The sequence below is a fragment of the Bos javanicus genome, chromosome 1 (genome assembly GCF_032452875.1).
Source record: "Bos javanicus breed banteng chromosome 1, ARS-OSU_banteng_1.0, whole genome shotgun sequence".
NCBI classification, from domain to species: domain Eukaryota; kingdom Metazoa; phylum Chordata; class Mammalia; order Artiodactyla; family Bovidae; genus Bos; species Bos javanicus.
Genome location: NC_083868.1, coordinates 59,210,701 through 59,238,642, shown reverse-complemented (window position 1 = coordinate 59,238,642; position 27,942 = coordinate 59,210,701). Strand labels below are relative to the sequence as shown.

The following is a 27,942-nucleotide window of genomic DNA, read 5'->3' as shown; positions in this document are numbered from 1 at the left end:
GGGAGACGTAAGAGACATGGGTTCGATCCCTGGACTGGGAAGATTCCCTGGAGGAGGACATGGCAACCCACCCCAGTATTCTTGCCTGGAGAATCCCATAGACAGAGAAGCCTGGTGGGCTACAGTCCATAGGGTTGCAAAGAATTGGACATGACTGAAGTAACTTAGCACACATGCATGGAAATGTCAACCCACGCCAGTGTTTGGACACGACTTAGTGACTAAATAGCAAACAACATGGGAGGGTACATGGACAGGCTTTCCGTGTTGGCTGCCTGCCTTGGGCGGTCAGTGGTGAGGTGGGAACGATGGAAACACCATAATGCAGTTCATCTCACCCTCCAAGAGCAGAGACGAGGGCACACAGCACCAACAAAACCAAGTCTCTATTTATCCAAAGAGATGGTACAGGCCCATGGACGTTACTTATAGAAGACTATTTCAGGTGGTCATTCAGTGACAATATTCTTATATACGTTACAGCTTTTAGCAAGTTTGATCATTTGGTTTCTAAGCCAAGAGCAAACCAAAGCAGTAAACTGACGAGAAAGAAGGGTTTCAGCCAACACACTGAGAGCAAAGAAAGAGAAAACTATTTTTAAAATTGACCCAAGAGTTCAAAAAAAGGCGTATGGAACCATTTAATGGTGGAGGAGGGATGGATAGTCTTATAATAAGAACACCATGCAAGTATTCCCACACCACTCTTGGTGGTCTGCAAAGTGATTTCACATGTATTTTATGTCAACACCAGCACGGTGAGGTAAGCAGAACCGTGTACCTCAGAGGCATTTGGAGATTCGTCAGAGTGGCAGGTTGTGCCTTGGTGCCTAGATTTAAACAGGACCATTTGACTCTGAGATCATCATGCTATCTACCACCTACTCAACCTCCACGCAAGACAAGGCTAGTCTGCAGCTCAGGGCAGCCTAGACAGAATAACAAATTAACTCTCTAAAGTTACATTTTGAGAAGATTTCTACCTAAAATACATTTTTTAAAAAATCAAAGGCATAGCTCCTTAGAATGACTTATTCCTAAAAAACCAATATTTTCCAGACCTATGATCAAGGCACGAGTGCATTTGCTAGACAAAATACTGGACATGATTATTGTCCCCAGAAAGGCAAGCTATGTCACCACCATTCTTAGTTCCCAAAGATTCTAGAGATCCCTATGTTTCCAAAGAACTTTTCTCTCTCTTATTTGCTTGATGATACAAATAGCAGACATACAGCTAATGAAGGCATTGAAAGTGACCCCCTTGAAGTAGCACTCTCTCTCTCCACAGAATGATCTTAGAAGACTTTTACTGGAGAATGTCATGTAGCTTTCCAAGAGAACCATTTTCTGGCATGGGGACCTGAAGCAGTCTAGACTTCCCTGGCAGCACCTTGAAGCAAGGTTTCTCAGACCATGAGAGGCCAGGAAGGACTGGATCTTTCCAATCAGGGGTGCTCCCTTAACCAATTAGATGTTTCTTTTAATGTTTTTGTTTTTGTTTTCTGTTGTCTTGTTTCTCTGTCTCTTGTTCTCCCTCCTTGGCTGTGTCTCGCTCTGTTCGTTCTGCCTGCTGTCTTTCCCCTGTGGCCAGGTGAGAAGCCCCACCAATGCAGCATCTGCTGGCGCTCCTTCTCCTTAAAGGATTACCTTATCAAGCACATGGTAACACACACGGGAGTGAGGGCGTACCAGTGTAGCATCTGCAACAAGCGCTTCACCCAGAAGAGCTCCCTCAACGTGCACATGCGCCTCCACCGGGGCGAGAAGTCCTATGAGTGCTACATCTGCAAAAAGAAGTTCTCCCACAAGACCCTCCTGGAGCGGCACGTGGCCCTGCACAGCGCCAGCAACGGGACCCCTCCCGCGGGCACACCCCCGGGGTCCCGCGCCGGCCCCCCCGGGGTGGGGGCCTGCACGGAGGGGACCACCTACGTCTGCTCCGTCTGTCCAGCCAAGTTTGACCAAATCGAGCAGTTCAACGACCACATGAGGATGCACGTGTCTGATGGATAAGTAGTATCTTTCTCTCTTTCTTATGAACAAAACAAAACAACAAAAAAGAAACAAACAAAAAAGCTATGGCACTAGAATTTAAGAAATGTTTTGGTTTCGTTTTTACTTTCTGTTTTTGTTTTTGTTTCGTTTCATTTTGTACTACATGAAGAACTGTTTTTTGCCTGCTGGTACATTACATTTCTGGAGGCTCCGGGGGAATAATAGTTCTCCCAGTCTCCCTTGGATGGTGGCCTTAAGGCCTGGTAGTGCTTCGGAGGTCCACTGGTTGGATCTCTAGCTACTGGCCTCTAAATACAACCCTTCTTTACAAAAAAATCTTTAGAAAAAAAAAAAGTAAAAAAAAAAAAAATTTTTTTTTCACTTGTGAAGAGCACTACAAAAATATATAACAAAATCTAAAAGGCCTACTGTCTTTAAGTACACCGCTTGCAGTGTTTCAGTGGACATTTTCACAATTCTGGCCGCTTGGACTTCACAGTAACCATTTAAAACTGTGGAATATATCACTTTCTGGTTGAAAACCCAGAGGGAAGGCCCTGCTCTTTTCCACCTGCCACGTTGTCTGATTTCTGTAAAAAGGGCTGTGGGGGTGGGAGGGGGTGTAGGTTTGATGGTGTGGGGAAGGCAAATGGCAGGCTTCTCCCCCAGATTCTGCTGGGTCCACACACCTTGGCCCACCTCCTCCACACCCCCCTTTCAGCAGAAGCCAGGAAGACTTGGACAAGCATCAAGCAACAGTGGCTATCGTATTTATTCAGTGTCTTCGCTGAGCTCCAGCCTCAGCACAATCAAGAGGGACTTTCATGAAAGGCAGGAATGCAGATAAAACAAAGATATCAGAGGTTTGCACCTACGTTTCTAGGTACAAGAGAAGGATTCTTTCCAACAATCTTTGCAAAAAAAAAAAAAAGTGTCAGGATATATTCTTGTGGAAGAGAAAAAGAAAGAGAAATGGAGGGTGGGGGGAATAATAAAAAGTTCTTGAGGCTTTTTTAATTCAAAATTTTATAGAGGGGCAAAAGTGACGTTTACCAGATAGAATGCTGATTTTTTTAATATATTTACAACAGTATTTGTGTAAAAAAAAATACAAAAAAAGTGAGATTGTTAAAAGTAATTTCTTTTTTTCATTTCGGTTTTGCATACACTGCCACCAATCCCTTCTCTTTTATTTTATTTCACACACATATATATATTTTTTGGTAAGTCAAGACTGTTAAGGTTAGCGATACTGCTTCCAGATAGAAAGAATAAAAGGCAATTAAAGTTATATTTGAAAGAGAGGAAGGATATTTTCTTCATATTTTTTTAAATTTTTCTTAATTTTTATTATTTTAAGTGTTGCCTGGGTTGAGGGTCTCTGGCCAGCCCATCCCTGCTGTAATTTGAACTGCTGCTTTGTATTTTGATATGTAGTTTTTCAACTTTTAGCAAGCTTATGTTGCTCCACTGAATATTTTTTTCACTAATTCATCTAGAATTCTGTTCTTTTTCACGGGAGGGACTTTATCGTTCAGAAACAGATGTCTTGCTTCTCTGAAAGTTTCATTGAGATCTTGTGATTCTAGAATTTCTATTGACTTTACCTTTTTTCTTTGATGAAACACTAGTACTCTAGAAGTCTTGACAAATGGGTCCTTTCCTTTTGTGGTCAGCCGGGAGGAGGAGTTCACGAAACTCTGCTGTCCCTCCTCACCCTTCACAACTGCAGAGAACGGCATTATCAGAAGCCTGTTGCAGATCAGTATGCCTCAATGCCACAATCACTTTCTTCCTTTCAAAGATCAGTTTCTGTTCCGACCCTGATTGAGAGGGCTAACTAAGACGATTATTCTTTAGATGCCTTGTCAATCCTTGCTTGTTGGTAAGGTTTTAAAGAAACTAACAAAAATCTCCCAGATGCCCAACGTCCATCGTCCGGAAGACCACCAGTTCATTGCATCATCTTAGATGCCACTCTCTCTTCCTAGTTGAGATTTCTCTCCTCGGTCCTGATTAAGGTATCAGAATAGAGATTTTTCCATTATAGACAGTGTCCTAAAGGGATTCCAACTCAAACATAGGAATTCTTAAACCTTATAAAAACTCCAAAGGTGATTTCACTGCTGGGCATATTTTAATACCTGTAAGGGGGAGAGTAAATCTTTAAACAAAGCAGAAACACTAAACTACAGTTAAAAAAAAAAAAAAGAAGGAAAGATGTATCTCAGTTTCAAAATTACTTTGCATTTGCATTTAATTTTCCTATCAGCAACTTATTTATAAAAAAAAAAAAAACAACTGTGCAACAAATGGGGAGAAATCTTCCAAGGGAAGCAACTGTGTAATAACTAAATTGGTTTTACTCATTATTTTAGTATTGGTTCACTTGTATCTTTTCCATAAGTTTTTGCTGATAATTAGTAAGGTTAGTACAGCTGGAGTATATGTGAGTTTGATTTGGTCCTTGGTCCTTAATTCAGTAAATATTTTGCTAGAAATTTTAATGTAGCCATGGATGATTAACTGACCTTCAAGTATTGCCCATCCTGATTTCTAAGAGGAGTCCTACCACAAACTATGTATCCAAAATTGACCTGTTTTAAAAGCTGGTGGGAAACAGCTTCAGAAATAAGAAAAAGTCCATTTTCTTTTGCTAATTGTGCTTTTTGAAGTAGCTATCTTAGACTCCAGTATTTCCACCTGCTACCAACAGAGGGAGCATTAGTTAATTAACCGTGTCATAGAATTTTGATATTTTGAAAAACAACTCATTCAACCCATGATGTAACACAGAAAAAAAATTGACATTAAAAAAGATCTTTTTAATCTAAAGGAAAATGACATGAAATCACTCAGCATATGTTACAAATGGAAGAAGGTCAAGAGCCACTTTAAAATATTTTGAATTATTTGACAATAGCTGGTTTAAAATGGTGTCCATACTCAAATCTTAGCAAAGTAGACAACATTATAGGATCCCCAGAAACTTGATCCTGGGTGCCAGTATGGACCACGTTCAGCTATTTGCTTCTCAAATCTGAGGGAGACCCATTTGCCTAAATGCTGATTTGTCACATAAAAAAACTAAGCAATTGGGTTAAAATTTACCTTTTGTTCTAGAACATGTAGGGGAAAAAATTCCAGTTGAGTTTAAACCCTAAAATTCATCCTTCCCCTTCAAATGAAGTATTTCTCTCTCTGTTTTTTAAATGTTGGAGGACCCCTAAAGAATTCTTAATGAGGTAATCATTTTAATGATATGTGCTATCCAGGTTTACATAGCAGTAGACTTTTTCTTACTGTGTGTATATTCTTCCCAGACATCTCATAGTCCAAAACAGTTGACAGATTGTCCTCTGGAGAAAGGAAGAAGCTAAACTGAAGTTGGAGATGTAAGTTTGGGGAGAGGGAACTTGCTGTGGGGTCATTACTCCATACTCTGGTCTCTGAAAGAGCTGCTTTCCAAACTGACCTACATTAGGGGAAATAAACCAGTCTGTACCTGTTTCAAAGGGATAAAGGAGCTTTTAGTTTATCAATCTTTCCTTTTAAATTAAATAACCACCAACATCTTAGGAAAGGGGAAACATTTTGCTTTAAGAACAGAAGATGAGCATGGATTCTTTTTTATTTTCTAGTTTCAAATCCAACAATCTTCTTACATTTCGAACGTCATGCTGGGATGTTAATGAGTGCTTTTAAAAAAGAAAATTTTCAGTAGCCAGGAAAAAAAAAAAAAAATAGATGTAATGGAATCAAATGTTCCAGATATAAGACCTCTTAGGATAAGTACAGGGAATAAGAACTGGTATGGAAAAGTACTTTTTTTTTAAGCAATTTATGATTTAAAACTGGATTAGCTGGACAAGGGAAAGGAGAAAAGTCAAAGGGGAATGTTTATCTCAAGACATTTAGATGTAGTTTATGAAAAACAAAATGTCTAGCTCTAAAACATCAGTAGCATCTTCACAGAGCAAGCAATTTTGCCCCTATTAATATAATAAATTCTAATAATTGTACCCACCCCCCTAACTCCCAGTAAGTAAAATGGAATCCAAAAAAGGGAAGAAATTGGGACACATGGATCTGATACAAATCTACACAGGGGAAAAGGTTGAGAAACAAGCCAGGACAAAAAAGAATCTGAAATGAAAATCTCTATATCAAAATATTTCTTACTATATAGTTTGCATTGTAAACTTTAGCTTTTAATACAATTTTATAGACATTTTCTTCCCCAGATTCCTAATGCTCTATGAGTAAGTGTCGTGGATAATTTCCCGCTGTTGTTCAGGCTGAAGCCCATTTCTTCCTAGGCATCTTGGAGGTCACAGTAGCTCCTGGCCTTAGAAAGAAAGACTTGAATTTACTTTGCTTAAAAGTCACAGGGTTTTGTTTTGTATCAGCCCAACATTGTATAAGGACCAAGAAAACTTCTAACTCATGAGCAGTTAGAATGCATGCATTGTGATATGAAAAGAGAAAAGGTTTCCTCTGGGTGTGTAAGTTTCACACTGGTCCTGAAGACTTCCTGTTCCCCCATCGTCCAAGTACACCACCAGTACATGCAAAGGAGGAGCAGGCATCTCCTGAGATGCCCTTGGAATTTAGGAGAAGGGAGGGGGTGCCCTGTCTGCTGTGACCTGACTTAAAAGACATCGTATAAAAGAATTCTTTAACGTAGTCATGAGTTGAAGTCCAGGGACCTGGGAGCCATGGGGAAGAGAATAGAAGGTTTGCAAAATGTGTTCAGCACCCAATAAAGCGAAGCCAGAAAGCATCCAATCACAAAACTAGGAGGTTTGGCAAGATGTATTTAGAGAAAGCTCTGGGATTTTCCACGAGTAGGGTCAACAGACTTTCTTTTGAGTGATTTCTGGCTCTGAGAAACCTCTTTACTCGCTATAAAAGAACTTTATTTAAATGGCCAATTTTGTCCCCCAGAGAAAGATTTTATAAAGAGAAAAACAGGACACTAAAGACACAACCATGTGACTTGGTGTCAAACAAAAGGAAGGGCGCACTAGAATTTCAATAGACTCCCTGATTCCACAGAAGAGCCAGGCAACCCAGTGCCCCTCGGTGCCTAGTGTGTGAAGAGGGTGCTTGAGCCACACCAGGCTCCCCAAGGCCAAGTGCAACCTTGCAGAGGGGCGGCCGCAGCTGCTTCCCCTTCTGTGTTCTCGCAGAGAAAGGGGCTCTTCTCCTAGGTGCCCAGGAAATAGATGGCACGGGGCAAACTTTCAAAACAATCTCTGCCTTGGTGCTCGGGCTGCAAATGGAGACAAAAAAGGGGCACAGAGGAGCTCTTGCTCTGGAGAGAACATTCCCAACAGCTATTTGTGCAGAGTTGCCATTTGTGATGCTGCATCAACCTCCCCAAGAAGGAAAGCTGTGGTGACTCAGTGTTCCTGTAAACACAGAGCCTGGAAACTACTAACCCAAAGCATCATTTCTAGTACTAGATACTCAAATGATTAACCTGACCAAAACACCCCAAAGATCCTGCTCAGTCTCTGAATATCTACAGAATGCTGACTCTGTAGCAGTTGGTGGTGCACGTGAATAGATCCCAGGAAATGGTGTGAAGCAGGAGGGTCTGTTTGGATTCTTTGTAGGCTGAAGAGGTAGAAGATGAGGGCTGCACAGCATGGGTCCCTTTTCACAACTATGTATTTCACTGCATGAGGGGTAGAAATGCCCTGTGTTGAAACAAGAAACATCAGTTTTCCACACTGCTGACCAAAAATGCCTGGATTCTAGTGTTTCTTCAGGCCCAGCCTATTGCTCCCAAAACTGAATAATTTCAGACTAAATCTAATCTGAAGTGACCTCAGTTAAGGTATTTTCACAGGAAGCCACTTATAGTAAAGAATTACTGCCTTAAATCAGAAAGCCCAGGGAAGAGAACAGAAATAGAGAGATTGGAAGGGTGTGAAGATGTGACCCTTTCTTGCCTTTTAATGGTTACATTATCGCAAAACTGAGCCCTATTCATGACTGAAGACTATGGAAACAGTGACTTTACAGGGAGGCACCAAACTTGTATGGAACTGGCTGCTTTTAGGAATGGCTGCTATTTCTTATCCTATTTCAGTAACATAGGTCTGGGCTGCATGTAAAATAGACATCCTATTAGCTAAATAGTGAGTCCCATAAGACATGATCACAGGTGCCTAAGATGCTAGTTTGAATCATTTCCTTAGCAGGGAGAACAATCTCAACAAAAAGCTTTCTCTTCCTGTACAGTGTATATCGCTAAACTTTTTTTTTTTTTTTCTCAGTTTCAGTGAGCATCTGGTTTATCTGGTGGCTCTTTGTTTAAATGCAAACTCACAACTTTCAAATCTTCAATGAAGGAGCACAATCTGCAGATCGTAGGGAAAATCTAGCTACAGTTATTGGAGTCCTGGCTTTTGCGATACCTAATTAGAGTGTAAAAAGTCCCTAACTAGCCCTCTTTCAAATTCAGTGGTTTCCTTGATTCAAAATGCTTCAATGAGATTCTAATACACCCAAGACAGAAAAAAAAAAAAAAAAAAATTAACCCCCTAGGAGACATCTGTTTCTACTACTGTTGCAACAGAAGTTTGTCATTGCCCAGCAAAATCATTGCAATTTATATGTAGATTCTAGTAACGAAAGGGACTTAACCCATCTAGTATGTCACAGCTGCTGTCCAAAATGTCTGTAAATGAGTATACATTATGCATGTACACACGCAGGGTGAGGTGCTCTCAGTACAAAACTGTGCCACGTTCATATTCCCCGGTGACAACAAGACAGAGTCTGGATTTTCTAGTTGGTCAGAGGTCTCACGTATCTTCTGCTCTGTTGCCTTAGTTGGATGCGTTAGTGCTGTCCACTGTCTGTGATGAGGCTTTAGGACATTCTGAAGGAGCCCAACCATCAGTGATTTCTGATACCCGTTTCATGAGAAACTTGAATATGCTTGTGTGAAGTAGAGTGCATGTAACCAACTGCGCTTCTATGGGGTTTATTGACGTGTGTGTGGACATGTGTCTTTGCGTGTGTGCTTGCTGTAGTCTGGTCGTGTGTGCATCTCAAACAAAGCACACATAGGCATAGGTCCTGGTGCATAGATACAGTTGCCTCTTCCCACCATTGCGCTCAAGGCTGGTGGCTCCCTTCCCAGGAACCAGTCACCTGCCCACTCTGTTGCTTTTTGCAGCATGTCAGAGTTGGGAGAAACAAAGGCAGCTTGTTGGATCCACAGCGAACCCACAGTGACAGGCTGCTCTCCTCCAGAAGAAGGTAGAACAGATGTCCTCCACTGGCAAGTAGACAAGAGGGAGAGCAGTCTGGGGCACCCCCTCTCGCCCAGGTTTCCTGTGGAGGAGGGGCACCGGGGCCAGGCAGGCAAGGCCCGTACAGACTTTGGCCTGAGCCGTTCCGTGGCTCAAAGGCCTCCATTCCTTTCCTCTATGCAACCCAGTGTATGCGCACAAACACCCACCCACTTGTGAGTTTGACTCCCAGACTAAAGCTTCCTTAATCCTGCCTGCATCTGCAGGAAACCATCACCATTCATAAACTGTGTCTCCTGAAACCAGTGTGGCCTTTGCCTAAGTCTTTCCAGGAGTGGGTTGTTTACCGTGTCTAGCAGACCAATAGACTCTCAGAAGAATCTTTTTTGGTAATCTCTAAGAATTGACGGCTCTTGCCCAGCTCAAACATTAAAGTAGAACGCGCTCTAGTGGACTGTTCTGAACCAACGGACCTGGCTCTTACAGCTGACTTTGAAGGGTGGCCTGGAAACAGTCGAATTCAGTTTTCTCCACTCCCACGCCCTTCTTTTATTAGGTGGCTTCTTAGTTTTTATGACATGTGGATTATTTCTGCTCACAGAATTCAGAGGACATTTTCTTTCCTCTTCTGTTTTGGTGACTTTCCCCCTCTCCCATTAAGTAAGGCTACTTACAGTTGCAATCTTTTTTGTTGTTATTATTTTTTAAAATGTATATTGTCTTTCTATATCCAAAAGAAGTCTGTGACTGTAACCATAGGTATTTCTTTTTACTGGAAAAAAAAATGAATTTTTTTTTTAATTAACAGTACTAGTGACTTCGTGGAAGAATATCAGTTACTATTTAGGTATGCTTACTTAAGTACAGTACACTACATTGCAGTATTTCTGAAAGCTAGAACATACACATTATATATAACAACTCTATATTGAAATATATATTACATTATATTCATTTTTCCTTTTGAATCTGCCTACAATCACAAGTTGATTGAAATATTATTTCTTCACATTTATCACCCATCACCAACCTGCTGCAGTTAATCTGGTGCATTTAATAATAATCATTACTGCTCTAGTTTGCTTTATATTATCAGCTTCAGTATTGTCTTTACAGGATTTTAGAATTTTTTTTTTTAAGCTCGGACTTAGCAAATGTAGGAAAGTGAAAACTTTGTTAAGTATGGTTGACACAAAGAGATTCATAGTCAAAGTGATCTTGTTTAGCTGACCCTCTCAATATCTGAAGAACAAAAGAAGTGCATATGAATGTATCTGTGATCCCCTCTAGGACTGTCACTGTCTATATTTGCTTTTAAAAATATGACCAAGGGGCCACGTAACCTCCATATGATCTGGCCAACAGTTACAGGCTGCATTTCAAAGGGCTGCTCATCTGAGAAGAAGAGGCAGTTAAATGCCTAGTTGTCCCAACTGTATTTTCAAATACTGATTTTTAATACTAGCTCTTTACTGACTCCTTTCTGTTTTCAGTATGCCTGCAATTATTTTAACTTGTCTTCTGTGCTTCCCTGGAGGCAGCTTAGCAATATAATATTCATTTTCCTAGGAGTTTTTTTTTAATAAAATCAGAATTTGAGGGACTTTTTCGTGACAGAGGCTGATAGAACTAGAACTCAGAAATGTGTAGATACTATGTCACCCTCAGCATCTCCAGTTGTCTGCTAAGGTGGGGACTTGGTGCCTTCCTTCTTTAAGGCCCCCATGGAAACATCAGAAATAGGCATCCTGTTTCCCTAGCAAGAAGTATTTTCAAACAGTAATTTTAGATAAAGAGCTTCTTCAGCTTCCTTCAGCTACTCAACATAGTGCCTAGACAACCCACGGATGGATAAACTTCACATCTATCCTGGGTGCCCGAGACCAACTCCACATTCAGGACAAGATGAAAACAGCTGTTCACCATACTCAGCGTGAGAGCCCTTCCCACACTGAATGGCTATTAAGGCCTCTCAGTGTAACACCAATTCCTCCCTTTCATCTTTTCTAGTAGATGTTTATTTTCGAATCCCACCCCATTCTCCTGTTGCCCTCCACTCCCAGTACTCATTAAGGAACTACCTGCTCTGATCTGCTTGGAAGGAGTATTGAGTCCAAAAGCAAATTATCCTTCTGTTTCTCCAAAGTTCTCAACTACATATATTTCTACTGAAAAGAAAGTGAAAGTTAGTCGCACAGTCGTGTCTGACTCTTTCCGATCCCGTGGACTGTAGCCCGCCAGGCTCCTCTGTCCATGGAATTCTCCAGGCAAGAATACTGGAGTGGGTTGCCATTTCCTTCTCCAGGGGATTTTCCCGACCCAGGGATCAAACACGGGTCTCCTGCATTGCAGGCAGATTCTTTACCAACTGAGCCACCAGGGAAGCCCATAATTGTGAGTTGAGGGTGAGAGGAGCTGTTCCTTTGCCTCGGACCCCTTGATACCCAAACTGTATAAACTGTACTATTTTTCTCTTTCCTTTTCCTCACTCTTTTTTCCTTTTAATTATTATTATTTCTTGTTTCTCTTTAATGCTTTACCTGTTCCTCTCCTCACTGCCTTAAGAAAGTCATCATGACCCCTGAGGGCTCGTCTCCCTCCCTTCCCCCTGCCCCCTTCTGAATGTCCTTCTTTAAGCTTTATGTGGTTAACGAACGTTGTTGCGAGTGAGCTCAGCAGACTCGTAGGCAGAGTGAAGCATGTCTTCACTGCACTTTCAGGCCTTCAAAGTTATCAATATTCTTTTGAGAGTGGGAGGACCTGAGTCACAGTTTTAAATGTCAGCCGTATTAGCTGAGGTCATGAATTCTTTTCACCTTCACATCTGGCCAAAGATAAAGAGAAAAATATTTTCTGGCTTTTTTTATTCCCTCTTTTCTTAAATACCACAGTGTTCGAATTCATGATATGAGTGGACTATTTCTGAGGGGGAGAAAAAAAAAATCATCAATGATGATCCTTTTGACTCCTACTAATATTTAGCCAAATGACATAGTTGCCAGAGGCTAGACCTAGCGAAATCTAATGAAAGGGGTCACATTTCAGAATAATTTTGATAACTATTCAAGCCTTAATGAGCTCTTCTAAAACAAGTAAAGCCACTTTCACTCAAAGGCATAGGAGACAATTAGGAAGAATTTTTTTCTTGCATTTATCTTTTTGAAAAACAATTGTTGATTGGTTTAGAACTTTAAGCAGTAATTTACTAAGGGATGAAAGGATTCCTAAAGTTTCTAAAATGTCTATTTTGCAACCAGATGTGTTTTAAAAGGTAAAGTTAATCTGTGCTTAAATAGAATAATATTAGGGCAGATCAGATACTTGAAGAGCCATGTAATACACTCCCTAGTACCTAAGCATTCACCATGTGACTTGGTGGTCATCATGCTAGGTCTCATTTCAATGAGTTACTCCCATCTAGTTGCCAGAGCATTGTCCCAAAGACCCATAGAGTTCTGGCTCTACCCCTTTACAGGATGTTTAGGACACAGTCCAAGCAACTCTATAACACAGTCTTTCTTGACCTGAAAGTCCAACACTTACTGTGATAACTGCTTTGGCTCGCTGCCCTTGGGAGGACCATTCCGTGGCCTTTAGAGCGCTACCTAAAGGTTTTGAGCACACAGGGGTATGCTTTCATTTCTTGCTTTACCTGTTGACAAACAGAAGCAACATTCATGTCAGAAATGGAGCCTGAATTTGATTTGAGGCTTGACCCAGCTTTTACTGTAATCAAACCAATTGTTAACATCATCTCACACCTTAGAGAACGATGAAATAAAGAGATTCAAAAGACTCTGAGTCATGAATGTGACAGGAAACCAACACTTCTTAAAGTCGGTATTATGTTGCTTATGACTCATTTTAATTGAACATGTTCTCCCCATCATCCCTATCTCCTTCTCTTCCTTCGTCCCTTCTGACTCTATTTTTTACAGTACTCTTCATCTAAAGTATTCCTCTCCTCAGGCATTAACTTCTGAAAGAATAAACTCTCTTTTAAATCCTGAATGCCATCATTTAAAGTATAATGTGGAGGAGGAGAGGATCTGGTTCGGTAGGTTCTGCCTGGTCCAGTGTATCACCAGGATTCCCCCAGGATGCCTTTTTTTTTTTTTTTTTTTTCAGGATGCCTTCTTACCATTGTTCCTTTAGCTCTCCAAGAAGAGCTCTAGCCCCAAGACCCTGGATTTTTCACCACAGCCTCTGCATGAGTCTAGATTAATGTCTAAATCCTGTTTAATATTCTAGCTAGTCCAGGACGTGAATTTCTTATTGCTTTCAAGCCTCCTACTTTTCTAAGCTGACATCTGTCAGGAGCCCTAATGGTAACTAATGCAGCAAAATAATGGTCAGAAACATGGTAGTATATATTTGGGAGGACAAGAAGGGATGTCCTTTTTTTCCCTCCATAAAATGCTTGCTTTCTCCCCCTGTCCCCACCACCACCACAATGCATTTCAGGAACTCTGCATCTAATTTTACAGATACGTAGTTTTAGGATTTGCAAATATAGCTTAGGAAATGTTCTGAGATTGAGGCTGGTAACAAACCAGTTTATTTTCTGCACTGGATTTAGGACAAGTGTGCACAGATACAATTCCTTCAAAGAAAGTGAAACTAACATAGTAAAGCAAAGGGATAATACTTGTACACATTAAAACAGTTGTTTGCTATCTGTAAACCTTGATTTAAGCATAATTATTACTTTTTAGAAACCTGAAACTGGAGGAATGTGTATTTTAGTAAAGTTTGTTTGTTGATTTGTTTGTTAGCCTTTATCTCTTTCTTCTCAAGACAGTCAAGTTTTGATTCTTTAATTTGATACTGTTCCTGGCCCTAGGCATCAGTCAAATCACTGCCCACTCTTATCTTACTCCTTTCCCTCTTAGAATGAAAAGCCTTCCATTCTATCATTAAGGAGTCTTTTCTCTGTGAAAAGCTTATCTTCCTTTTCTAGTAGCACCTGAGAACTTTGAGGAGAAAAATTCTCTCTTCACTTTGAGGGTAGAATAGTTAAAATAAATGCTATTCCTTGCAAAAGAAACCCCATTTACCTAAACTTATGGGAATTGATTGCAGAGGAAGGTCATAGAGTTACACACTACAAATCTTATTGCCTCCTCAAATTTTGGAAATAAGGCTGAGGATAATGTAATGAAAACCCTCTTTGGATATTTTTTATTACTAGTACAGAATCACCAGAAAAGAAAAAGAGAATACTACTAAAATGACAAAACCAGTGGATCTATGGATTGCTATAATTGTTCAGATTTCTGTTCTCTTCATTTCAAAACTGCATGTGTTCACAAAGTCATAAATGGTGAAACATTCTCCATTGCCTCACGTCTCCTTAACCTGGCGCTGGAGGGGACAATCACAGAGGGAGACCGGCATTGGCAGTACTTCACCCATGCATATTCACACCGCTAAACAAGAAGGAAAAACCAAATTAGAAACTAAAAAAAAAAAAGAGGACATTGTATTGCTTCATTTGAAAGCATACAAGCATACTGTTCTCAACTCAGCTCAATTTACAGATAGCCTGACAACCTTTTTATAACCTGTCTTTTGTGCTATAATTTGCATTCATGGCTGAATCTTTAAAATAATTGCAATTTCAATTAAGTGAACAGAGGAAAAGCAAAGAGGGAAAACAGGACCATGTGATGGGACTAAATTTGATACAGTTCTGGATTCCTGCAGCCAGTTCTTAGAGTTAGCAAGGAAAGTCAGCACCGTTACCCTTTGCCATTCTCGCCCATTCTCACTATTATCAGCCTAAGAATTAACCTCATTTCTTTGTGATTTAAGACTTCTCTTAATACTATCAAACCCATATAAGAGAAATTATAGACTTTGTCTGCCCCTATTCCTAACCCTGCTTTCTGGGGCTTATGCAGAAAGAACTGACAATAAAGTAATGGTCAAATCTGATACAAGATTTAGACATAGACCAAAGTACTTAGTTCACTTACCAGAGGGTTCTTTGAAAAGTAAGGCGAGTTACTCTGCCCCTGGCACAAACTTTGATTTGAAGCGATCTATATGTAGATTTGAAGGAGAGAATTCTCAGAAATGTTGTCATCATTTAAACCCCTTCCTTTGTCCCATTGATTACATTTTCCCAGGGGCCTATTGAGATATACATTAAGGGTAACTCTCATACATCTAATTAAATTTAGTGTTTTGCTCTATTGTTAAAAGAATTGTGGTTTTCAGAGTAAATGAAAGTAGAGTCTCTTCATAATGCTCATGGCAAACCAAGGCAAGAAACTGACAGAATCAGGAAACTCTGTGGGAACATACTGTTTCAAAGTACTTTGAGTGTGCTGACCCCTCCACCCCACCCTGCCAAATGTTTCTAGAATCTATTCTAAACTGCATATTGATTCTCCTGAGACTTCCAGGGTGTGTGTGGGTATGTGCAGACAAGCAGACTTACACCTGGAGGGTGGAGACCCAGACAAACTGGAGAGAATGATGCTGGAGGATGGTCAAAGGCAAAGCTTCTCTCCAAAATCACTCAGTACTCCCGTATCCCAAACTAAGTCCAGATGAATCTCAAGCAAAAAGTAAGCTCCATCAGACATCCTGCTATGAATTTTTCTTTTCTTAATAATATTAGAAGAGGTACAATGCAGACTCAATTTTGGTGTAATAATTCTCTTTTATATTTAATAATTGTACTTTTTGTGTTAGTGTGTCATTGAGCTATTTGTACCCGTTTTCAATCTATCATCCTGAGAGGGGCCTTGAGAATTTCTGTGTATGTGTATGTAGATCTGTATTTATGTGAAGTCAGAAAAAGTGGACAGGACAAGATTGAGGTGAGAGATGAGGTCAATGTGAAAAAGTGAGTGCTCTTAGTATCTCTATTTATGTTAGGTAAGGTGGCTGCTGCCTGGAGCCCTTGAGGAAAAGCTGATTGCACTATTCAAAAATAAGAACCCAGCACTGTTAAATTTAGGACCGTGTTTTGGGAAACAGGAAAGCTTTATCTTTTTCTGTACCTATTCCCTTTAGCATCGGAGCCATTTGACATGATGAAAACCATTCAATAAAAACCACTACTGACCTTTGCATTAAATAGCTATTTTCCTCTTCTAAATACTACCCTTGGTTTCAACTCAACTCCTTCCCTTTATATTCTGCCTATTGGCTTAACATTTTACAGAATAATGCCTAGGTGTTTGCTAGTTGTTTCTTTCCTTGGAAACAAACAGGGACAATAAAAGAGATGACTCACAGAAGTGTGAGGTACAGACTGAATTTCCCACTTTTGTGGCACTGGTAACTTTTAGTAAGTGTTGTTTAGGGTTGAGCTTGGGTCTGTAATAGGGCTTTCTGGTTTTGTTTTTGTTTTTGTTTTTGTTTTGCACTAAATAAATATGACTGCACTGCATTGCACTACTGAAATGTATTTACTCGTGCCGGGAGAGAGTGTGTGAGGTATGGGAAAGAAAGATGCAAGTTATGAAACTAGAAGCACCACAGAAACGGAAGGTTGTTTTCATCATGCTCGGTCTTATCGAGGTTGGTGAGAATCTGTGGAATCTGCCAGCTCTTGATCAGGCCTAGCAACTGCCATGCTGATAGGATCTGTTTTCTTATTATAAAGAAGCTGAGTTAGTACTGTACATTGAAGATGTTTAAGAGGAGAAGTTTGCCCAACGTTGTCTCCAACTAAGCTTTCAGTAAAAGTTTCAATGGTGAGGAAGCCAACAGAGGTGACAGGGAAGTCTTCACCTTGGCCAGGGGTAGGGCCTCCTTTCAGAAAAACCTCATCTTGTCCGTACTGGAGGTATCCTTTCAGCCTGAGCATGCTTTTTCATCACTGGGTGAAACCTAGATCAGGCTAACCAAAGAGGAAGGCCATGCATGTGGTAAAAATCCTTTAAGATGACAGTAAGGGAACAGTGCAATAAACATGAAAACCAGTGAGGTGAAAGGTTTATTTTGAAACAAGCTAGGCCACCTTTGAAATTGGAGGAAGAGTTGGAGGATTAATCGGAACCTACTTACTAGCTGCTCCATCAGAGACTATCCTTTCTAAAACAGAAGACCTTAACAGTGCCTAAAAGCCTAGTTTTGAAGATGGATTGGTTTTTGTTTTGTTTTGTTTTCAGTATTCCTTTATTTGATTTATTTTTATTGCCTTTTTAAATCTCAGAAATAATTAGAATTTGACAGCTCTTTAGTGACTATTAATAAAAGAATCTTTTGCCACAGGAAAAGTAATGGATTGTGTAGGGAATAGTAATAGGAGAGTGAAGATGCTGAAGGACTCTTCCAGTATCCAAGGTGACAGCTTTGAAGATTCTGGTTCCGTAGGAAAGGATCACAACTCCTATCAATGGGTACTGTTGAATTTCTCTATCACTGTCACATGTTGGGGCATCAATGTGGAAAATTCTTGGGTGATACCTGTCTTTCTCTCTCCCTCTTAGTATCCATCCAAATCTACTTTTCCAAGTTGAAATTTTTTTAAGGAAGCTGTCAGCCTTGCTAGGCAGAAGACTCCATTTAGAGCTTTCAGAACTAATGTAAGCAATACCTTCAGCACTCAAAGTATTCTCTCCCTTTTAAATAAGAAACTCGAAATTCAGAGCTCTTAACAGATACTTAGAGATACGTTTTGGGTAAGCACTGAGAAGATACTGACTGTACCAAACCAAAGTTATACACAGAAAAAATTGACCTTTTAAAATATATTCACATTAACTGTCCTAGGATACTTCTCTTGAGGCTTTTGGAAAATAACTTCTTCCTTAAAACTTGCATACCCACTCCAGTTTTGTCACCAAAGATTTTAATCTCTAGAGCCCCACTTCCTTTCTTACAAGGCAAAAGAAATAGAATAGGCTCAAGGGATATGCTTTGGTGGTCAAGTGATGATACTTACGTTTTCTTTCTGTTCACAGTGATATTTAACAGGAGACTTGTTGTTAGAGGAGCTACTGAATTGTCTCTATGACTTAGGGATTGGTTAGAAGTTTAAAAAAAATAAACGATAGTACTTGACACTGTAAACTAGTCTTTAATAGAGTCATGACCTGGAGACTGATGGAGAGAAAGAAACTTCCATGGAAGAGAGTGAGCTAAATCATTAAGAACCAAACAAGGATCATTGGTGAAACATGGGGCAGCGCGTACACAGAGCAGGTCGTTGCTCTGCGTGGCTGGAGCCAACAGCGGGGCCAATAGGGAAATCAGATAACTGGCCAATGAATTCAAGTACTGGAAAAGCCACAGTTTGGGTTTCATTGTGGTTGCTGGAGGGGTTAAAACATCCATGCCCATGGCAAGGAAAATGCTGAGGCTGGTCTGTTGTGATAGTGCCTTTCTTGTTGTACAAGTCCTAGGTTAATAATCTGTTTAGTTATGCTTTCCTGGATCATTGCCCCAGTCTCCTGAGGAGGTCTGAAGGGATAATACTCACCTAGGATGAAGGGATAGGGTATTGCTCCTGGAATGCTGTGATGTGATGATATTTGCACTAGATTCTAAACGTTAAACTGGAGCGACTGAATGAGAGAAAAACAAGGATAGTTCCAAGTGAAAAGAAACCAAAAGCAGTATTTTCTGACTGATCCCATTTCTTTGTCTTCTTCTTCTTTTTTTTTTCCTGGAAGCAACTTCACACTTGTTGATTACCAAGCTCAGCTCTTAACAATTGTTTTCCTTCTTATTTTATTCCCACACTGGACCATCAGTGTGAATTAACCATCAAGTAGGAATGGTTAGTGGAAAGGCTTCTGTCATTACAGCTTCATAACCCTTCTCTCCTTCGTAAAAGGCATGGGGGTGGGGAGGCTGCAGAGCCATTGAGCCCTTGGGGAAGCCAGTAGGCATAGATGTCATGTCAAAAGCTGAGCTGATGCATATTTGCTCAGAGGACATTGGGACCCAGAGCTAATCCTAAAGGATGCTCAGAAAGAAGGAAACCAACGTGTTGAAGAAAACAAAGGGAGGTGGAGCCCAAAGGTTGCCTATTTCTCCTCTCTCTTCTTTTCCAACTCACCTTCATATCTTCTCTACTGGAATTATATTTCATTTCAATATATGGTACCAGAAGAATTATTTGGTTCCTTGGTTTCTCTCTTTAACAGTGGTCTTGGAACCCCTCCAAAATTAAAAACAAATACCATCAGTGTCTCCCTTGTGGCCTACCAGTTTCTCGAATGCTCTCCAGCTGGTCTTGACCAGTCAACTAAGATAACTTGGAAGCTTTGGCTTGCTCAATCACCTGTCCACTTTTTTTTCCTTTTGTTTCCATTTCCATTTGAATTGTGAGTGATCCTATAGAAAGGTGGAAATCATGGGAAAGGTTTGGAGGCTGCAATTCTAGGGCATACTTGTCAGGAGTTTGTATTACCCCAAATATCTCTTTTTTGCCCTGTTTTCAGTTGAATCTGTTGCCCTGATGATAATTTCTATCATATTTGTGGTTATTTTTATGAGAATAGAGTCCATTTGCTATGTCTCTGTGAGTGCTTTTTTTCTATTTTCCCCACATGAATGCAGTACCAATCTGTTAATGAAGTATCTGTTTATTATATTATTAATATGTAATTCTACTGTAGACCAAAAATATAAAAACAAATTTGTTCATTTTAAAGATATAAAGAACTAGTGAGTGAAAGATTAAGAAGGAAAAGACCGAAGAGCAGTGGTTAACTATGTCGAGTTAGAAATCTAAGAGTAGCCTTACCTATTTTAACCAGTGCTTACCAGTCATACCATAGTTGGGATTACATAGTCTTGGCTCCTTCATGCTTATGTTTTATAATTCTTGTTTGTCTGTTTGTTTTTCTTTAATGTAATTGAGGTTGCACATCATGCTGTTTTTGGCAATGCCTGATTTTATTATATTGTACTTTTACCAGTCGTTTCCTTTACAAGGATGGGGGGAAAGTTTTATTTCTTCTTTTAATTTAAAATTTGTTTAATGCACTGGAAATAAAATTGGACATATTTCACTGTTAAAAAATCAGAAACAAAACAGAACAGAAACCGCAGAGAAAAAACCAGCAACCAAGTAAGTAATAGGGGAAAAAAAAAATCTGTTTGTACTGAAAACACCATACAAAATACTTCCCACAGGAAAGAGAAATACCATCAAATAAGAAAAAATAAATTGTTTAAAAGCTACAACATTTGAAATTAAAAAGATACCTGGATTCAGTGGGGATGGGAAAATAGGACATTCCGTTAAGATTAGAGATCTCATTATTGTTACAGTTAATGCCCAAACTGGTTCAATGTGGGCAAGGTGACTACAGAGAAAATGGCCCCAGCCTTCCACACACCACTGGAGCTCTCTGTTGCCTTTTCTTCTAGGCTTAAGCTCTATTGTAAGGGGGAAGAAAAACATGCTATGATGGAGAAACTGGCTTGTATAGAGGTATTTGTACAGTACAAGTGTGGACACAGCTTAGTCCTCTGCCCATCCTCAGGCAGGATGTTTCTTCTCTCCTTGAGGATTTGCAGCAGGTAAGCCCATGACATGGGAGACTGTAAAGGATTCTCAGAACATCAGCTCACGCTAAAGAGCCTCTTGACTCCAATCTGGTCTCCCTTCTTGAGCATTCCCAGACACTGAGAGAGCCAGTTAACCCATACAAATGCACAGTGAAAGGAAACAGAGATTTTTTTTTTCCTAGTCAACCAGCTGTATCTTTTGTTTAATGTTTGCTGGGTTTTTCTGGTTTTGTTTTGTTTTAGAGTTGGGGTGGGAGTAGACGTAACTTCACAAACCTTATACAGTAATTGTTTTGCATCTTCCATGTTTTATGCAAAAGCAGACATTTAAATCAATAAATAATCGTGCCCTAGACTGAAAGTTAATGTTTAGGAGAGGAAAAAAATTGTTGGAATTTTTTCTACATTTTTTTGTGAAGAATCTTTTTTGGAAAGGAAGGATACATATTTTTGTTGTGTAATATTTTCTATTTTTGAATGCATTTTATTGGTACAAGACTGTTTTTTTGGTGAAGACATTATTTAAAAAAAAAAAAGAAAAAAACTAATCGAAAAGTTTGCCCTTAAGGATATGCTGCAGTTTTGAGGTTAAAAAAAAAAATAACTGATTCAAGATGCGTGTTAAAAGTTGGGATTATATTGTTGTTTTTTGTAATTGTTACAAGAAGAAGTTTGTACCCACTGCTGTTTATTTTGTTTCAGATGAGTAAGTAAAGGGATTGTTCTTGTTTTATTCTTTTTTAGAGAAAAAAAAAGCTATTTATGAAATGTCAAAAACACTGGACTGTGAGTTTAAGTGTGGAAGCATTTTACCACCCTGTGTCTTCGACCAATTATGGGAAACCCCTTTTCTCTTCCCCCCCGCCTTAGCCTTGCCAAATGAGAAAAATGTAACAGCTGTCAGATGATGGAAGCCACTGAAGCCCTGCTTTAATTTTTATGGTTTGAAAAAGTTGGAAAACCAAAGTTAAATTCCTTTATGAAATCCCACTGTCCGTAGCCCTTTTTTGTATGACACAGCCGGTTGACTCCGCCTCTCTGTCTTGGATCATTGCCTTCTTAAGGACTGGGGGCCAACTCTGAGGCCACAGAGGCATAAAGATGGCAAGCCTGAGAGTTGAAGGGTCATGAAGTCCATGTGAATGCGACTTCAACTTGTCAGTGGGCAGTTTTCCCATCCTGCCCAAGAGCAGTGCTGACCTGCCTGAGGGGAGAGCTCCCCGACCCCTATCACCTCCATCCTTGTCTTCTAAGACCTCTGCTCTGTGGAATGGCTTCGCCTCTCTCAGCAGCCCACCTTCCGTGGATGGGGTGGGGTAGGGAGGATCAAGTTGAAAGAAACTGCTGTGGATGCTATGAAGGGCCCCCCAGCCCTGGGGAAGGTGAGGCAAGGGACCTCTAGCACAAGGGAGCTTGCCTGCTTCATCTTTGACTCTGTGGCTTGTCTATCCATCTGCTCACTGTGAAGATGGAGAGGCAGAGTGCCCTAAGGCTGTTCAATAGCTTTTCCATATTTTTTCAACATTGAAAAAATAATTTTTTAAAACTGTGATTTTTTTTTAATCATTTGGCTGGAGGGAAGGGAAAAGGGAAACACCAAAAGCTGTAACATGATTAACTGGAGATATTTAAACTGGGGGCACTTTCTAGACCAAGACAAATGAATTTCGTTCTGGACCCAAAAGCAGCCAAATCTGGAGACTGTCTGTGACAGAAAGCTGAAGAGAGGCCTCCATTTCCTCCTTTCTCCTTTCTTCTCTCTGTCTTGAAATTCCCTCTTCTCCTTTTCCAACTTTCCTTTGACTGCCCCAATGGCCCTTGGTCTCCCATTTCATACCTGTGTGCACGTGTACACACACACACACACACACACACAGACACACATACTTGCAAAATACCATTTTTCTTAAGGATTGTGGGACCGAATAAAATCATGTGCCTTCATTTTTTCCTTTTATAGCTAGATGAACCTCTTCTTTTTTTACAGCATTTAAACAATAGAGGAGGTTGAAATGTTAGTGGGGGAGGACTTGGGTGTCATTTAGGAAGTAATTTTTGTTTAGCACATTTCCCCAAACGTCAGTACAAAGATTTCCACCCCTTAATCATATTCTTTGGACATTTAGAGCATCCAGTGACCAGATACATGACAGCCTACACCCATTTAATTTTCGAGCAATTCCTGAAAATTTGATTTCATAGACTTCTTTGATCCTTCTCAAAAATGAGGTGAGCAATGGCGCACAACCTTGTTCTCCCAATCTGGTGCTTATGCATGTGGCGTGGGGTGGGCATGGGGGTGGGGGGCGTGGGTGTGTTTCGACAAAGGGTGCATTCCTAAAGATCTCTGGTGCTGACGGGCCTCCAGTTCCTTTCAGAGACTGCATTTGACACATTTTACACACGAATGGTATCACATGCAATATTTTAATGGAGCAATGGGAGAGGCTCTTTGAAACGGGGTTTTGCATCTTTTTTGTAACATTTTGATTTCTCTGGTGCCTTATTCCTACTGGACGCTGGCACTCAAATCCCCACAGGGAGCTGACCCAAAGTCAGCCTGGGGAGTGGGGATGCCCGGGCAATGCTGGAGCGGGCGGGGCGTGGGGAGGCTGGTGTCCACTGGTGGGGAGGGGACTAGATGGCATCTCTTAGCCGAAGCCGAGCAGGAACTGCACACATCCATACATGGTGAGCACTTCTGATCTGTAACACACCGCAAACTCATCCTTCCTCACCTGAGCTTTCCTTCCTCCTTCCTCTTCTATCTCTGCCTTCTCCCAAAGGTGCTGCTGCTGCTGCTACTGAGGTGCCCGGAGTCCAGAACGCCCAGTAATCACTCAGGCACAAGCCTGGCACTGCCACATCAGCCCCTGGCACGACCGAACCCGGGTTTCTCTTACTGGGGGCTGAGAACCGTCAGATTTTTCTCATCAAAAATGTTTTCCAAGAAATCATTGGATTACAGTTATTCTGCATTGAAAATGCACTTTAAAAAAATAAATAAAAGCTCCAGACTGTTTAAAATGTACAGAGGGGGCAGGGGAAAGATAAACATGTGCTAGTGTCTGAACCCAGTTCAGTTTATCTCCAGTTGAAACAATATACACTATATTATGTATAAATGTATACACACTTCCTATATATATCCATATATATATAGTGTATATATTATACATGTATAGGTGTGTATATGTGCATATATACACACATGCACATAAATCCAGATGCTCATTACAAAACCAGATGCTACACAAACAGCAGCAGAGGAAACAAGGTTGGACTCTTGCAACAGATCACAAAAAATAAAAACAGCCACTTGCAGTGACTTTGGTCATTTCTGTATGTTCACAAGGAATGGATTGTAACAAAGAAAAAAAGGAACAGTGTTAGTGAAAGAGGAAAAATGGGCGAAACCATCTTGATCCAATGGGAATGCAGTAATGTTCTATACATTTCACCTATTTCTTTTCGTCATGTTGATTTGATTTCAGTTTTCGGCTATTAAATTTTCTTTAACTCAAATGACCCACAACAAAACTGAGCAAAACGACTACAGCGAAAGCCCTTTTCAGTGGAAGAAGTCAGAAATCTCAAAACCCTTGGCCTGACTCAGAACTACCATGTGCAAACCAGTACTCTTTTAATGTTTGAAATAAAACTGAAAAAAAAAAACACAAAACCTTTTTTGAAGCACCTTAATGTGGCCACCCATTCAAGGAATGGGTGCCACTTTTTTCTTTGAGCACCTTATTGACGTGTTTTGCTATCTGCTGTCTTTCTGTTACCTGTTGGCTGAATGGCTAGCTGTTAACACACGCATGCGCACAGACTAGAGGGCGGGGTCTGCGTGTTCTCAATGAAGTTTACTGTGGTGACTGCTGAAAGGTGAACCCGTTTCCTGATCTTCCCGCCACAGTGTTGTGATAAGATTCGAAGAAACCGTATTCCCTGCACAGAAATGTTTCTTATCACATTGTATCTTAGTATGGAAAGGAACATGGTCCCTTTTTTGCAATTGCTACTGTACACACACACACACACACACCCCCTACATGCACAAACATATTCATTCGTCCAAGTGGTATTTTCAGTGTCTTGTGTGGTTGTCACTGTTTACGCAGTTTCTATTTCCCAGTGAATTTTGAATGGAGGGCAACTTTTCTAACCAGATTGTCTTTTCAGTCTGAGGACCTGCGGATTGGGGAGGAGTTTGGAAAGAGGGAGAGGCAAGGAAAAAGAGATCTTTAAACTGAAAGAATAATTTCCCACGAGGAACCTAGGCTTGATGACCGCAGAGATTGTCCCCTCCAATCCTTGCAGGTGGACAAGGGACACTGTTGTATCAGTCTGTGTACCGTTCAACCCATGGAAACACGAACACACACACCCATCCACCCGTCAATATACACATGTGGTTTGGAATGAGCAGGTCAATAGTTTTGAGAGGGAGTTTGTTCCTTTTTTTTTTTTTCCTCATTATACTCTTAAATTGTTGTCAGTTATCAAACAAACAAACAAAAACTTGTTTTGAAAAACCTTGCATACGCCTTTTCTATCAAGTGCTTTAAAATATAGACTAAATACACACATCCTGCCAGTTTTTTCTTACAGTGACAGTATCCTTACCTGCCATTTAATATTAGCCTCGTATTTTTCTCACGTATATTTACCTGTGACTTGTATTTGTTATTTAAACAGGAAAAAAACATTCAAAAAAAGAAAATTAACTGTAGCGCTTCATTATACTATATTATTATTATTATTATTGTGACATTTTGGAATACTGTGAAGTTTTATCTCTTGCATATACTTTATACGGAAGTATTACGCCTTAAAAATACGAAAATAAATTTTACAAGGTTTCTGTTTTGTGTGGAAGAGTAATTGATGTTGCTAAGAATGATGTTTGTTTTTTGGGGTTTTTGTTGTTTTTTTTTAAATGTTACCAGCACTTTTTTTGTAAGTTTCACTTTCTGAGGTATTGTACAAGTTCACACTGTTTGTGAAGTTTGAATATGAAGGAATAATTAAAAAAAAAAAAAACTCTTCTCTTGGTTTCCTATTGTGTCTTCTTTATATAGTGGCACTGTTTTTACACATTCTTTCATACAGTGTGGCCTGTCTAGTCTGAGATGATCCAAATTGAGGATTAAACCTAAAGGGCCCGAAAAATTCTCAACATATCAACCCTCTTGCTACGATAAGCAAGAATTCCAGGATCGATGATACTGAAATCACTTTGGGGAAATATAAGGCCAGTTGGGCCTCCTGACACCACCTCATAAATGCACATGGACCGTTTGCTGTTGTTGTACTTGTCGCTTAGTCAATAAGTCATGTCTGACTCTCTGCAACCCCATAGACTATAGCCTGCCATTCTTCTCTGTCCACAGAATTTTCCAGGCAAGAATACTGTAGTAGGTTGCCATTTCCTTCTCCAGGCGATCTTCCAAACCCAGGGATCAAGTCCACATCTCCCGCTTGGCAGGCAGGTTCTTTACCAGCAGGAAGCCCTATGGCTCATTTACTGTTACCTAAATTGATTCACCTTTTTCCCCTGCTCCTTGTACCAGTATCTCTCTGCCTACTGTGGAAATAACCAACCTTATATTACACTGTGCCCATCTATCCGTGTATCTTCGTATTCAAAGAAAACTCATGGCTCAAAATATGTCTTCATCTGGGGACTCCCAAAGACCTTCTATTTGCTCCAAAGGCTCTTTCTCATACTCTACCATAAGAGCTCTCGAACCTCATCATTCTCATGAAAATTGCCGGTGTAATGGAGAAAACTTACATCTTGTTTGTCCCAGGTGAAGTCATCACAACTGAATTAGATTTGCTGTCTCCAGTAAGCATCTACATTTCACTCAAAACTGTGCAGTGTTTGCAAGAAATGGAGGAAATTGCTTCAGCTCTGGTGAACTTTAAAATTTAACAACTAGAAATAAATAAAGATTCATATATGTCAAGAGTTAGATTCTACCATTCAAACTCTCAGTGGTGTGGAAGTTTATTATTACTGTTGAAAGTTAGTCGTGTCTGACTCTTTGTGACCCCATGGACTGTACAGTCCATGGAATTCTCTAGCCCAGAATACTGGAGCGGGTAGCCTTTCTCTTCTCCAGGGGATCTTCCCAACCCAGGGATCAAACCCAGGTCTCCCACATTGCAGGCGGATTCTTTACCAGCTGAGCCGCCAGGGAAGCCCTATAAACTAACAAAAAGATACTTGGGCAGGTACATCAAGGAAGGGTCCAAGGACTAAACAGTCCCATCTGGAGCTCTCAGGAACATGCATGCTTCAGGTTGGAGGAGGTGCATGTAGATGGACATTTCCACCAGTGTGAGGAACACAAAGAGACACAGGCATGGACCTGGGATGGGGAGAAATCTAGGCTGAAAGGTGACCTCTATGAATTAAATATCGACTTCTTGCAACTTGCTCACCGAACACCTAAATTCACCTGATATTCTAGGAAATAAAAAATAGGAAGAAAATATTTTCCTGATGCATGATCTTCCCCTATTTGATTTCTATGAATCTCAGCAACATGTTAATGCCAGCCAACTTCACCCAGAGCCTTTGAACTCTCTGTGAATTGTCCACAGACACTTTAGGCTTCTTCCCTAACTGTTGAAAATGTGGTTCAGTTCAGTTCAGTCGCTCAGTTGTGTCCAACTCTTTGCGACCCTATGGACTGCAGCACCCCAGGCCTCTCTGTCCATCACCAACTCCCGAAGTTTATGCCCAAACTCATGTCCATTGAGTTGGTGATGCCATCCAACCATCTCATCCTCTGTCATCCCCTTCTCCTCCTGCCTTCAATCTTGCCCAGCATCAGGGTCTTTTCAAATGAGTCAGTTCTTTGCATCAGGTGGCCAAAGCATTGGAGTTTCAGCGTCAGCATCAGTCCTTCCAATGAATATTCAGGACTGATTTCCTTTAGGATGGACTAGTTGGATCTCCTTGCTGGCTTATATATCTATAGTAATGGCACATAGATTATTCATATGAAACTTAACAGTTAATAAAGTTTTTCCTTCATGTACTTTAACCATCCCTACAATTGCTTTATGAAACATTAGTACACTTATTTATAGAAACAAAATTTAGAAATATGTGTCCTTCTCAATATAAACCAATTAATAAAAAAAAAACTGAAAATAAACCAATTAATAAACT

At 40.3% G+C, this 27,942-nt stretch overlaps 1 protein-coding gene across 28 annotated transcripts in view; it reads left to right on the top strand.

The window, feature by feature from the left end:
• Nucleotides 1-25,805, top strand: part of ZBTB20 (zinc finger and BTB domain containing 20) — an 865,788-nt gene extending 839,983 nt beyond the window's left edge. For all 28 annotated transcript variants that reach the window (XM_061427533.1, XM_061427538.1, XM_061427435.1 and 25 more), the window contains one exon: nucleotides 1,595-25,805. In XM_061427533.1, the coding sequence (XP_061283517.1) occupies nucleotides 1,595-2,016 (422 nt within the window). In that variant the 3' untranslated portion in view covers nucleotides 2,017-25,805. The remainder of the gene's footprint in view (nucleotides 1-1,594) is intronic.
• The last annotated feature ends 2,137 nt before the right edge of the window (nucleotides 25,806-27,942 follow it).